Source organism: Desmodus rotundus, chromosome 13 (genome assembly GCF_022682495.2).
Source record: "Desmodus rotundus isolate HL8 chromosome 13, HLdesRot8A.1, whole genome shotgun sequence".
Lineage (NCBI taxonomy): Eukaryota > Metazoa > Chordata > Mammalia > Chiroptera > Phyllostomidae > Desmodus > Desmodus rotundus.
Genome location: NC_071399.1, coordinates 75,902,957 through 75,917,995, shown reverse-complemented (window position 1 = coordinate 75,917,995; position 15,039 = coordinate 75,902,957). Strand labels below are relative to the sequence as shown.

General features: G+C 40.1%; 1 protein-coding gene across 2 annotated transcripts in view; it reads left to right on the top strand.

Annotated features, from left to right (window-relative positions):
• The window catches only part of OBI1 (ORC ubiquitin ligase 1), a 37,978-nt gene extending 23,378 nt beyond the window's left edge, over positions 1-14,600 (top strand). For both annotated transcript variants that reach the window (XM_024568956.3, XM_045201581.3), the window contains exon 6: positions 11,776-14,600. In XM_024568956.3, coding sequence (XP_024424724.2) covers positions 11,776-13,282 — 1,507 coding nt within the window. In that variant the 3' untranslated portion in view covers positions 13,283-14,600. The remainder of the gene's footprint in view (positions 1-11,775) is intronic.
• Positions 14,601-15,039: the final 439 nt, after the last annotated feature.

Below are 15,039 nucleotides of genomic sequence, written 5' to 3'. Positions count from 1 at the left end.
TATACTGTCTAGGTTTGTGTGAGTGCACTCCATGACATCCGCCCAGGAACAGAATCACCCGACAACGCATTTCTCAGAACATACCTCCACTGTTACGTGGCAAGTGACTCTTCAGCAGTCCCCTCTTATCTGCAGTCTTGCTTTCTGTGGTTTCACTTTCCGTAGTTTTAGTTACTCCCATGGTCAACAGCAGTCCAAAAATATTAACTGGAAAGTTCCAGAAATAAACAATTCATAAGTTTTAAATTGCGCACTGTTCTCACTAGTGTGATGAAATCTCATGCTGTCCTGCTTTCTCTCGCCTGGGATGCGAATCATCCCTTTGTCAGCGTGTCTACGCCGTACGTGCTACCCTCCCTTAGAAGCCATCTCAGTTACCAGCTCACCTGGGGCAGCTTCAAGTACCCCTTATTTTACTTGGTGATGGCCCCAGTGCCCTTCATATAGATTTCATTGCAATATATTGTTATAATAATTGTTCCATTTTTTTAGTAGTTATTGTTCATCACTTGCTGTGCCCCATTTATACATTAAATTTTATCACAAGTGTATGTATAGGAAAAAAGAGTATATATATAAGGTTTGGTCCTATCCGTGGTTTTGGGCATCCACTGGAGGTATCAGAACATGTTCTCCGTGGATGGGGGGCGGGGACTACTGTAAATGCTTAGCTGTGAAGACAGAATACCTGGATTCCAGTTCCCCTGCTTTCTCTCCTCCCCTTTTGCCCCTACCCAGTTCATTTTCACCATATTCAAAGTTGTCTTTTTATAAAGTATAAATCAAATTATTTAAATCTTCTACTGAAAATTATGCAGTGTTTTCCTACGACTAAATTCGGAACATTTACAGGCTAGTCTACACTTACCCGTTTCACTTCATCTTATCCTCATTTCCCCAACTCTTCCTGCCCCAGCCATGATAGCCTTCTTCTGTTCCTAAAACACGCTGGACTCACTTCCTCTGCTTAGAGCGTTCTGCTTCCAGATCTGTGTGTGGCTCTCTCCTCTCAGGCCCGAATCAGAAAGGCCTTTCCTGATCGTTTGATCGAAAGCTGCCCTCTGCTTCCCTACTCAGTCTTACAGTGACGGCCCAGGAACAGAGTCAGGGTGTGGGGCGGCAATATGGTGTGTGATTAGGAGCTCCGGAGCCAGGCTCCCTAGGACTGAACTCTGGTTCGCTTACTTACTACTCTGTGACTTGGTGGAAGATACTTAACCTTTCCATATTTCAGTTTCTGTTCTGCTGTGAAATGCGGACAGTAGTACCTCCCTGCTCGTAGTAAGGGTTAAATGAATGGAAACTTGAAATGCACTTAGAGCCCATGATTGACACTCAGTCTGTTTGTTGTCTGCCTCCTTCATTCTAAAGTTTAAGCTTTACAAGGGTAAGGACCCAGCTGCCATCTCCTTCTCTTAGAAAACCCTAGCACCTGAAAGACACGTGATAAATATTTGTTGAATAGTTAAATGAACAGATAAGTAATATTCAATAAATTAACCTCTTGGAGCCATTTTCTTGATGTAAAATGTGGATAATGTGGTATTGTGAGGATTAAAGGAAAGAATTTTATATCTTTGGCACAACATGTAGCACAAAGAACTGGTAGCGGGGTGTGTGTGTGTAAATAATTGTATCCATTATCCATCCCAGGCCAGTTTGTTTATCCTCTTGCTTTGTTCCTATTCTCTTTCGTGACTTGACTACTCAGCTGGGTGCCTAAGGTAAAAACTGCAATCTTTATAGTAGTTCCTGTAATCCCCTCTCCTCTCATAAAGGACACATGGACGAAATCAAGGGGGAGGGTGGAGGTGGGGGAAGAAGGGGGGTTTGGCTGGGGTGGGGTGGAGGGATGGGGAGAAAAGGCATATAACTGTAATTGAATAACAAAAATTTTTTAAATAACTAAAAATACCCTGCAATCTTCCCTGTTTCTCCACCCCTCTCCTCGTCCCACACCTAATTGGGCCATATACTGTATCTCTCCTACCTCTTAAATGCCTTTGTAATCTGTCTTCTCATTCCCACTAGTTTAGATCCACGTGATTTCTTGCTTAGCCTATTTATCAACTTTTCACCTGCTTGCTCTTTTTACTCTCAACCCTCAAGCATCTGCTTTATTGTTGCCTGAATTCCAGAATATAAACTCGATCAACTCACTCCCCTACTTAATAAACTTTGGTGATTCCACATAGCCTGCAAACTAAAACCCAAATTTCTTAGTGTAATATGTGAGACTCCTTATTACTATGACCTTAGCTGAGCCTTCTTGTCTCCTCTCCAGGCTCCCCCTTCTTGTACTCTGCTTTGGCCATGCTGAATTTCTCACTGCGCCCAGGCTTGCCATGCCCTGCCATGTCTTCGTGTGTTTGCTCCTGCCTTTTCCTTTGCCTTCCCTGGTTCTCCCCATCAGCCTGTTCTTTTTATTCTGCCTGGTTAATTCCTACCCATCCTTTGAGATCTAGCCCAGTTGTCCTTTATCTGTGAGGCCCTCCATGATGTCCCTAGACAGCGGAAACACTTCCTCTTGTTCTTCCCATCGTTGTTCTCTCGTATTGTTTTAAGGATCACATTGTATACCGACCAGGTCCATGACTGTAACACTCAGTTAATCTTTCAGTTCCTTGGAGCTAAGACATATTTTTTAAATACATTCGTATGTGAATATATATAAACTAGATGTGCCTTCTCTGGGGCCTGGCAGAAGGAAGGAGTCCTTATACTTTAATACTCTGCACTGCCGCTTGGACGGAACTGACCAAGAACTTAAGATTTTGAGCTTTCTTGAAACTTAAAACACGAAGGTTTTAAGAGAACAGGAAATCAGATTCCTAGCATTTCCTCCAAATGAGGAGAGTGGAGGGGTGTCCTGAAGTTTTCCTAAGCGGTACTAGAGATCGGGAGTTAGAAAGGGAAAGGAGGAGGCAGAGTTAGGGCTTGCCTGGCTCCTGGACGAGGTTTCTGGTCTGAGTCTCCTTTCTTGAACCGGGTTTTCCTGCCCTTGTCTGTCTCCTTGCTGACTCTGAGCCGTGGCCCCTCCCGTCACAGGCCTGCTCTTCCTAAACTGTGTTTTAAGACATGCCTGTACCACTGCCCTGCTCCTGGCTCTTGGCATTTTCAGCAGCACCTCTGGTCTTGCTGGCCTTGGCTGTTGCCCCTTCTTGGCCTGCTATGGCCTTTTTTATCTCTCATGATTCTGCTCTGACAATTGCCATGATTCCTGGTATTTGACCCCAGCCTGATCCAATGAGTGATTCTGCTGTGCCCTTTGGTTTTCCCGGAAGGGGAACTTGTAGACTGTCAGGGGAGCCTGATGATACCCTGGGGCCAGACTGTGACAGCCAGCTGTGCTCAGGCCCCTCAGCAGCCTGAGGGGCCCTTCTCTGGATATCCAGCTAATTGGGGATGGACAGTTACTGCAGTGTTCTGTCAACTTGTCTTTATTGTATTGATAAGATATTTTAGGAGCCTGCAGTGCATGCTAATGACTAAGCAGTAAGGTTGTCAGAAAGAGTATGAACTACTTGAGAAAAGGATAGTGTCTCCTCCTCCTTTTGTTTTCCTTCCTTAGAGCCCCTCAGCATGCATTAGTCCTCAATAACTGTCATCTCAGTAATAATTACAGGGTGGCTGGGTCTCAATTTTTGTTTTGTTTTATTTTATTTCCGATTGTTTCTCATGCTAAGATTGGTTTCACTATAATGAAAAATGTATATATAGATAGATACTAGTCCAGAGATTTTAGAGTTTGCTTCTTTCACTCAACAGTAGTACTCTTTTACACTATTGAGAATTTGTTGTTGTAAAGGACATTGTATTTCAGGAAAAGGTGTAAGTACTTTATTCCTTTTAGAACTGTGAAAAAGATATGACATAGCATATCTTAAGGTTCTCTCTGTGAAAGATTAGGGTCCCCATTAATGTCAGGCATACTTCAAGTCTGATCTTTTGGGGCAAAAAATTAGGGCATTTCTGCATGGAATTATAATGAAATATATTTATCAATGGAATGGAATTTATTCCGCAGTAAAAGTGAGTATATATACGTGGGTTAGCCCCATTTTAGAGACTCGCCACAAAAGAGAACCTGTTCCTCTTCAATTTACATACACTGCCCAATACTTCAGTTGTTTCTGTTAAGAATTTCTTGGTATCTTTGCAATAATTTTCAACACTACAATTTTTTTTACTACAAATGCCTAGTTCATTTAATAAAATAAACATACACACAAATCTTTCCTTAAAATTGGGTTAATAATATAAGCTATTATATTTAAACTCTACTCTCCATTTGAAAGCTTGCAAAAGCAAATTCTACCTTAATTTTTGAATACAACTTTTGGTAGGTGGAAGAAGAATGTTTTCAAGGCCCCAATTCTTTGTCTTATTCCACAGTGCATGTGGACTTTGTCTTTAAGGGGGAAATTGTGGCATTTTTTTTCTTACAAATATTGAAGCCCTTTATATTTTGTGATTAAGCGAAGATGCAATGTAACGTAGCTTGTATTTTTGTATTTACATTTTTGCTTACTTCGCCTAAGTAGCATTGTTTCCCTGTAGTTGAAGATGCCTGCTGATTGCCAGTGAGGTAGACAAGATGATCGAATATGCTTTCTATATTTAGCACACTACAGTTGGACATTTCAGTCCATAGTTCTGGTTCAAATTTACCCCTTCTATCTCTGGTTAAAATAGATACCCTTTTGGGGTTGGCATTTGCCGGGATGATCTATTTGGGCTATTAGTTTCTTGCAAGGCTACTTTAAAAAAATGATCTTTGGAAGTTTCAAAATATTCTTGAGGTTGAGTCTAAAGCATAGTTGCTGTTTGATAAATATGCACTTTGTGCATTCCTGTCTTGTCTTCCCACATCTTTTTTTCTCTCCATGTTTCTGTTAGCAAATGTACGTGTTAATAAATATTACAGTAATGCTGGTCCCTTGATTAAGTATACCGACTTTGTTCTTAGTAAACCGAGCTTGCATTTATACTGCGCCACGGTGTCAGTAGGTGCTGACGTTACTGAAGAAGGAGTCTCACGTTCATACACTTCACATGGGTTCAGACATGGTGTTTGGATTCAGACAGACTTGAATTCAAATCCTTTTCCTGCTGCTCACTTTCTGCATAACCTTGAACAAGAGACAACCTTTTAAAGCTTCCCATTTCTCATTTTTAAAATAACAGATTTTGCTTCAAACAACTGACATGATTAGATTAGATAAAATATATATCAAGCATATGGCAACGTGCTTGATGTAAGTAAACATTCAGTAAGTTGTGGCTGCTGCTATTGTTACTGTCATCATCATTATCGATACTTGTCACACTGCTGTTAACTCTTTCTACATATACTCTTGGCAAGTTCATCCCAAAGGTTCACTTTTCTTTTCGTTTTTCGTTATAGGCCAGGGCACAAAAACTTCGTCTTGCATCTTCAGGAGGAGAGAATGCCTTCCTCTTCTCTCTGAGTATGCTTCATATTATTTAATGTATTTTTGTGGAACCAATATAACTATAATTGGCCATAGTACATTTATGAATAACAAATTCTCTAGGAATATAACATTTTCATAGCTGTGTAATTTTAAAAAGAAAAAACTCTCTTGAGGAAACACTGGCAACTCATTTAGCTCAGCAGTGGATAAAAATGTACGGGCTACTTCCTAAAGGTCCCTAGTAGTTTAAAGACAGATGTTCCTCTCACGCCCACACTCCGGACACAAGGACGAAATCAGCGTCATAATGCACAGACAGCTCTTTGTAAGCAGGTGGGAGAGACAGCCCCCCCTCCACATACCATTCTGAGTTCTGCACAGCCCTGGTCTTCCCTGTCCCGTTTCCCTGAAATGTGCCCCTCTCTCCGCCCTATACACAACGCACAAGGCGGAGCACAGCCCTGGGACCTCCCCTTTCCTTCCCACTCCTATCAGAAGTCAGATGCCGGAAGAGCTCGTTTTATAAGCTACTCACTTAAGTTAGGTGTAATCAAAAAGAGGAGTTTGCAGATTTAAGGACTATCTGGCTGGTGGGCTATGCTTTAGGAGAAAATTCTTAGGAAAGGGAAAAGAACAATGGAAAGTTCTTCCCTCGGAAACTCTGAAGAAGGTACTTTTCCAATGGGAATGAACAGCTAGACAACTGCAGCTGTGTGGACAGGCAACTCCACAATAAAGTCCACTCTTTGAGTGGGTCATGCTTTCCTAGGATGCGTGGCAGCTCTTTAAAAAAACATTTAGGACTCACAGGAATTTACGTGGTTTTCGCACATGGCAGCTGTTAGTTACTGTAGTGTAGGTAACCCTGGGCTCGCTTCGGCAGCACATACATTAACACCGGTAACCTCACTTGCACAATTAGATAGGAGCATAAAAATGATACTTAAACTAAAACTGTGCAAAGCAATCTTAGTAATCACTGGGAAAAATCTGATTGTTCAATAGCCTTTAACAATTTTTGTCAAAACATTAAATCTGTTACTGTCAGTTACAAATGTATATGGAAATGAAAAAATAGTAAAACTAACATTTCTTTAAGTAAGCTAACACGTAATATTGTTAAAACAGAAACATTAGGAAAGTCTTTTTTCTTTTTTTCAAAATTTTTTATTGATTGATTTTAGAGAGGGAGGAAGGGGAGGGAGAGCAAGAGAGAGAGAAACATTGATTTGTTGTTCCACTTATTTATGCATTCATTGGTTGATTCTTGTGTGACCTAGGATTGAACCCACAACCCTGGCGTATTGGGATGATGCTCTAACCAACTGTGCTAACCAGTCAGAGCCATGTTTAATGCTTTGTAAAAAAATTACAGAGAATAATCTGAACAGTGCTTGCCACATTATCGCATAACTTATATATTAAGCTAGCATCTTCTCTGACGCTTTAATGAACTGTCATACTCCCAAGTTTGCATAGCTTCCAACATTGTATCCTTCGTACTTTCAGTGTCGTGAAATATCTCCATAGTGCTTTAATGTGAAGTTTTTTGCCAGCTTGTCACTTCCTCTAGATATCTTTAGCCTTTTCGTCACAACCACTTTGCTCATTTATGTCAGTAAATTTGCCTCTTCCAAAGCTCCTCTTGCATGTCCAGGACTCTCAAATGGTGACAGTTTCAACATTCCCATGACCAGCTGTCCTTCTATAACTCCATTACAGTCGATTCTCATTTCACGTCTGGCGTTAATCACTTTTTCTTTCTTTGTTGCACCTTCAACTTTGTAGGCTAATTCTGTCTTTTGATTATCCATTTTTGTAAAATGTCTTATGGCAGCACAATTGCCTGTTCTGCTGTCTGTATGTGAACTGACTGACGGATCACAGTGACCAGTCACTTTCAGGCTTTGAAAGAAGTGATCTGATTGGTCACTGATCGTAATACACATCCGTTATTTGCATAGTGTTTTGTGAATTGAAAAGCTGGCAGTCACTTAACCATGTTGTTAAATGACTGGTGCCACTTAATCAAACTGCTAACTGAAATTTGTGCCTATGAGAACCATGTAGAACAAGGACATCGACATTGAAGATCTGTCAGGCTAGATCGCGAAAGCTGGTCCCGATCCAAAGATTGCTTTCACTTTGTTTCACAATTACTTTAGCTGGCAAGTAAGAAAAGGTGTAAAAGATGCAAGGGAGGCAGTGTCCCCCTTCTTCCTCAAGGTGATATTTCTGAAGTGTGGTGGCCTCAGCAATGTGCTGTGCTTGCTGCATTTTCTGTTTTGTTGGGGATGCCTTTGAGTACTAGAGAGGCAAAATAAGTTGTTCTCACAACTAATTAATGGCAGCATAGCACGAGCTGTTAGTTCTTTTGATACTAGATTCTAGTGTTTATTCTTTTACAACATTCACTTTTGACCCCCTTCAAACATAATTCTGTTCCTCCTGTGTGGTGGGCTATACATAAATGTGGTCCTGGGAAATTTTCTTTGTTGCAGATGCCCTTAAAATAGTTACAGTGCCTCAAAGGTGAAACCAATAGGACTTTCATTTCTCTTACTTCCAGTCAGGACAAGAACAGTCTCACTCTTCTGTAGCTCATTGAACAAGGGAGCCCTCAACCAGAATGTGAACACATCAGTGAACATTGCAAGATGAAAAATCCTTTAAGGTTCTCCTGGATTCTGATATTAGTTATAGCTCCCACATTGCTCTACAATGTTTTCTCTAACATAATGAAGCCTTTGGCCATCACTGCTACTTGGAAAATCAAAGCCTTTTGGTCTCTAATGGAATGTTTATGAAAATACTCCATTTTGAAATTTACCCAGGAAAAGGAAGTATGGTAAAGGGTGTTAGAAATACCTCCGGCATGCCTTGTCACTGATTCATTTACTGACATGTACTCTGGAAATAGTGTCTGGAATTAGTGTGAGGAAGAGAGCATTAAAACCCAAAGTTAAATAAGCTCTTATCCTCATTGTCTTCTTCCTTGGAAGTTTAGCATCATACATGCATTCCTAATTGTTATTTCTATACGATCAGGTGAATTGCTCTTGGCCAAATTTGATACAGGCATCTAGGGTAAGCTAAATCCCTGCTCCTTCTGTCAGGGGTCTCATTCATCTGTTCGTGCTCTTTTGCTAAAGTGAAAGTGGAAGGTTTTTTTTGTTGGTTTGTTTTTGTTTTTGTTTTTGTTTTGATGGAGCATTGTATAATGGCAAGTCCGTACTGAGAAAGAATTACACTCTATATATGTCATACTTTGTTGCTTTCCTTGGTGTCAGTAAAAGGAAAAAAAAAAAAAACCCAGTGAAGTGTATTAAACATTTAGTTTGGTAATACAGTAACTCAATACTTACATGTAAAAGAGGCCCAAGGACCTTTGGCTTTTCCTGTGGTGCTGGCTCTGTCTTTTTGTTTTTGTTTTTCCTGTCTTAATGTAATGCATTGTAGTTGGGTTTTTTAAAAGATTTTATTTATTGATTTTTAGAGAGAGGGAAAGGCAGGGAGAAAGAGAGGGAGAGAAACATCAATGTGCAGTCACCTCTCATACACCCCCAACTGGGCACCTGGCCTGCAACCCAGGCATGTGCCCCAACTGGGAATCAAACCAGGGAGACCCTTTGTTTCTCAGGCCAGCACTCAGTCCAGTGAGCCACACCAGCCAGGGCAGCATTGATGTGTTTTAAAATAAGAAAAAAGTAACATTCATTCAAGAAATATTTAATGAGGGATTGCTGTATACCAGGAATTGTTTTAGGGGGCTAGCAGTAAGTATAAGATGGTCAAACTCCTTGCTTTCCTGGAGCTTGTACTTTAATGGGGAAGAGAAAGACAGCAAATGAATAAATTACACAGACTGATTAATTCACCGATCAGTTCCATGGCTTTCACCATGCATTTCTGTTCACTTGTCCCTCACTAGCGTGGAAGTATGGAAATGGAACTTCAGGGAACTGTGGGCAGTGACCCTCAGACAACAGCCAGCTCCATCGGTGGCTTCTGCGTGCGTGTTCTCACGCGTGCTCTGTGGCTGGCCTCTGTCGTTAGTTCTCATGGCACTTCAGCTTTATTTCAGAAGTCACACAAAAAATACGGTTAGGGCTGTCATTTTGATTTAGACTCAGAACCATTTTTAAACTCCTTTTAAAAATGCGTAAGGACAAATATAGCATCTTACAGTGGCATTATGTTTGAAATTCTAGGCTGAAGCCTGAAATAAGAAGATGCTAATATTTTGAGAAATGTTCCTTATTTGTCACTTGTCTTTCCTTATGTAAGCTTCTGAGTTCCCTTTGGCAAGAGACGTACTATCTAGTAACATTATTTGATTTTGAATCATTGGATATTTTTCATCTGAGGATAAAAGTCGCACTTAAGGAAAAACATTTTATCTTGGTAAGCAAATTTAAGACTGTCACTTTTGCTGTGTGCATTAAATAAACCAGTACACAGTTTTCCCTTTAAAAAAGGTGGATTATTTGATTATGCCAGAGTAGTTACAATCAAGAACTCAAATTTTGTGCTGAATGCACTAAAGAGCTTTGTCCACTTTTAAAATTTTTCTTATAGAAACTACAGCTCTGTTAAATACGACACTTATAAACCAAAATATTTTTCTTCAGCAAAGAAGGGAACACTTCCATCTTTCATTCAACCAAATACTCATAGTCATCATAGTAAATTTTGACTTTAAAACAGGCTCATTACTGTAGTTGCTTTTGTTTTTGTGATACCGATGGCTTTTTGCTTCACTCTTTAGAGGTTGAAGGGAGTAGGCTCTGAGAGATCAGTTAACTGCAGTGAGTAGACCAATATTCAGCAACAAGTCTTTTATGGCCCTTTCTAACCTTGAGAGTTGGCGAATCTGTATTTACTGGTGCCCCTGCTTTCTTCCTTCAGTGATAAGAGCCAGGATCGTATTGAGGGCAAGCTGGAGGGTGAGCTGAGCTGCTTGCTGGTCAGGAGGAGGTGGTAGGCACTGAGTGGGGGTCACAGAACGCATAATGGTGACTGAGAGGTGCAGGTACTACTATTGGCTCCTTCTCTTTGATAGCTGTTTTTAACACTTAGCGTATTTTACTAATTGTAATTATTTTTGTTATTAGGGAAAAAAAAAGAAAAAGATAAACCCAGAGATAAAATCAATTTCAAAAAGTCACCTTCTCAAGTACCTTCCTCCAAAGAGCCCCTGAATTCTTCATGGGTCAATATTTAATTAATCAAAGCAATGATTAAGAAAAGAACTTTTGTGGAGCGAAGTTATTTTTTAGGGTATTAGAATATAAGGCTTATGTTTATTGGCTCATAGAAGCAGTTTTCTGAAAGGTAGAATTTTCCCTGGTGGTCCGATGGAGTTTAGGGGAGACATTTTATGTCCCGTAAAGCTAAAAGCGTCTGTCAATCTTGTATCCCCAGCTCCAGGCACCCCACCAGCCCACCCTAGGGACTCAAAAATTGTTTTCTGAGCTCAGCCCAATACCCATTCTTAAGGAAATATTGAAAACAAGATAATCCTGAGTAAAAGGAATGAATTTTTGATGTTCTTTTTTCAGTTACTCTCCAGAATGTTCCTTTTCAGAAAATGTGAAAATGTTTTTATGTGTAACATATTGGAACCACAAGCACTGACTTTATATTTCAAAGTTGTAAGAAATGAGATTGATGTTTCACATAATTGTAAAATGCCAAAAATAAGTAGAACCGGAATGAATTAAAGCCCAGTGTTCATAAAGGCCAAGTAAAAGCTTCAGATCAAGAGTGGCTATAATTGAAAGGGTCCAAATAAGTATTTAAAACCATCCCTGCTGCGACTGCTAAGATTTCTGAATTTCAAATTGGCATTTTATGTTTGACAAGGTGACATTGTATAAGAAATGTATTATAAAACACTGCTGTACGATAGGAAAATGATTGAATGTAAATATTTCAAGATGTGGACCACTGTTCAAATGTTATCATAAATCTTTGCCATTGTTTTAGGGTATAACTCCTCACGCATATGTGAGCTGACTTGATAGAGCTAGCTCTTGGAAGGAAACCTTCGGCACGTTTCTGCCGCTCTGCTGCCACTGGTCTGGTTTGACCACAAAAGTATCCTGTTAGATCCTCTGCCATTATTATCATGTTTATTATTAAAAAGGTGGGAAAACCCTTTTTTTTTTGAAGATGCTATATCTGGCATTGCTTACGTCCCCTTCAGTGAGTGGTCTGAAATATCACTTATGTGAAATTAGAGTGTGCTGAGACAATTGGCATTCCTAAACTTTGAAGAAAAAAAGGAAAGAAAACAGCTTGCACTGTAAGTTAACTATTCTTCCATTCCTTGCAGGTTTGGGAGGTTTACAGTAGCTGCTCTTCAGTCCAAAGTAGAGCAGTACGAGCGTGAAACCAGTCGCCTCAAGAAAGCCCTGGAACGAAGTGATAAGTATATAGAGGAACTAGAATCTCAAATTGCACAGCTAAAAAATTCAAGCGAAGAGAAGGAAGCTATGAATTCCATTTGCCAGAGAGCACTTTCTGTAGATAGCAAGGGGAGCAAAGAGGAGGATATGCCGTCCAAGAATCAGGGTGATGGTGCCAGAAAGCAGCTTGGCTCATCGACCTCGAGTTCTCACCTGGCACAGCCTTCTAACAGCTCTGCCCAGCAGGAGAGCACCAGCAAAACAGACCTGAAATGTTCTAAGAGCAAAGACCTGTATCAAAAGCAGGTGGAAATAATGTTAGGTGTGACAGATACAAGTATGGATACTTACTTGGAAGGAGAATGGGGTAGTAAGCCAAGTGACTGTGCACCCTACAAAGATGAACTTTATGATCTTCCAGCTCCTTGTACTCCTTTGTCCCTGAGTTGCCTTCAGCTCAATACCCCAGAAAATAGAGAAAGCTCCATGGGCAAAGCAGGAGGTTCCAAAAAGCACTCGCACCATCTCAGAAAATTGGTGTTTGATGATTTTTGTGATTCTCCAAATGTCTGTAGTAAAGATTCTTCAGAAGACGATAAAAGTGAAACTGAAAAGAAATCAGAATGTTTTACTTCCCCAAAGACAGGGTTTTGGGATTGTTGTTCCACAAGCTATGCCCAGAGCTTGGATTTTGAAAGCTCAGAGGGGAACACAATTGCAAATTCTGTTGGAGAAATTTCTTCAAAACTGAGTGAGAAATCAGGCTCATGTTTATCCAAGAGGCTGACTTCTCTTCGCTCCTTTGAAATGAATCGGACAAGAACGTCCAGCGAAGCCTCGATGGACGCAGCTTACCTTGACAAAATCTCTGAGCTGGATTCGATGATGTCAGAGTCAGACAACAGCAAGAGCCCGTGTAATAACGGTTTTAAGTCACTGGATTTGGATGGGTTGTCAAAGTCCTCCCAGGGCAGTGAGTTTCTTGAGGAACCAGATAAATTGGAAGAAAGAACTAAGCCAAACCTTTCCAAAGGTTCTCTAACTACTGATCAGTTAGAAAATGGAAATGAATGGAAGCCCTCTTCTTTTTTCCTCCTCTCTCCACCTGACCAAGAAATGAGTGAAGACTTTTCACTCCATCCCAATTCTAATTCAGGAACTAATGAAATCAAACCCCCAAGCTGTTTGTTTCAGACTGAATTTTCCCAAGGTGTTCTGTTGAGAAGTTCACATCAGCTATTTGAAGATCAAAGTTTTGGGTCGTCTTTGTTTAAGATGTCCTCAGAGATGCATGGTCTTCATAACCACCTTCAGTCTCCTTGGTCTGCTGCTTTTGTGCCTGAGAAGAGAAATAAAAATGGGAATCAATCAACAAAAAGAAAAATCCAGAGCAGCCTTTCTAATGCCAGCCCATCAAAAGCAACTAAAAGTTGACTCATTAGAAAAGTGTCATTTATGTTTTTGTCCTTAGAACAATATAAATGTTTAAAGTTACTTTCCCTCTCATAAAGGCTCAGTACGATTCTGAATTGATAGTCTTCAGTCGACTGTCAAGTCAGAGTATGGTGGATTAGCCTGTACTGGCCAGGGGTATCCAACCCACGGCCGGCAGCCCGTGGGCCACGTGCAGCCCAGGATGGCTGTGAATGTGGCCCACCACAAAATCGTAAATTTACTTGAAACCTTGTTTTTGCTCATCAGTTTTCATTAGTGTTTGTGTATTTAATGTGTGGTCCAAGACAACTCTCCTTCCACTGTGGCCCACAGATGCCAAAAGGTTGGACACCCCTGCCAGTGTCCCCAGAATACTTTTGTTTACTCTAAAGAGTTTGTTCTTTTTCGTTTTTATTTGGGAATCTTTTTGACCAGAAGATGGGCACAGAGTTTCTTTTCAATGACTGTTACATTTATCTGGTTTGGATATATTTTGTTTTCAGTCTTGATTTTTCAATACCATTAGATACAAATGGCCTATTAATGAGCCTCAGTTGTCTTCAGAACTAGGGTTTCTTAAATAACACTGTAAGTGTTGTCTACACACTGCCCACGAGACGCTTGAGTTTCTTCAAAGCTTTTCCCGGGGTGGGCATTATTTTGCCTGCCCCCTTTTATTATTTATGTGTAGTAGTGGCCTGACTTTTATGCAAGGCCATCATGGAGAAACAGCATTCTAACCTTAGACCAATATTCACTTCTTTTTTGGTTTTATGTGTATGTTTGCATTCTTAATGTTGTGTTTTGTTCAGTTTTTGTAAAAAAAACATTTTTGCTATTATGAAAGGTTACATTTCTATATGAAAATATTTGTTTTATGTGAGATAACTTTCATTTGCTCATCTGTTTGTGTGTAGTATAGTGAAAAAATAAAACATTGAGTCTGCTTTGGAAAGAAGACATGGAACAGTTGGGTTTGGAGGGGCCTAAACGTGGTAGCTCTATTGTTCCAGATAGACATGCGCAAAAGCACTCACTAACAAGTCCTTGATGCTCTTCTGTGGCTCTGCCGGGGAGGCTTTTCTGGAGTGATCGAGTTCTTGTCTGCATGCAGAACTATGCATGATAGCATTCTTGCCTGCACTGTTTTTCTTACGTAAGAAAAAGAAGTTTCAATTGGCTAATAGAATATCTTTCACGTAGGACAAAATTTTTTTTTCATGAAGAGTGTTGGGGGGTGAGAAGAGGTGAGCTAAGCACAATTTATAATTTAGGCTCTGAAAAAGTATATTCTTACCAAACGTGTTTGGTATGCCTATATAGGCTTTTAAAAATGGTTTGTATGCGGATGACTTGTTTAGCAAATGTGCACTGAACATTTTACATTAATGCCATACTGTTTTACATTAATACTGCATGCTTTTCTGTGGGAACTGAATAAAGGATGTCATAAGCGCTGTAATCCTTGATGTTGTCTCAGATGCTGAATTAGCCTATAAAGACCAGTCAGACTTACCATTTTTTAAATTGATCTTGTAAGAATTGACAAACTATGACTCATGGACCAAATCTGGCGTGCACCAGTTTTTGTGAAAGGCCTATGAACTAAAACTAGTTTATACGCTTTTTAATTGTTTTTTTAAATGCTAGGAATATTTCCTAACACAGGAAAATGATAAGTAATTCAGACTTCATTGTTTCTGAATAAAGTCTTATTAGAACATAGCTATGCTCATTTGTTTACATACTATCTGTGG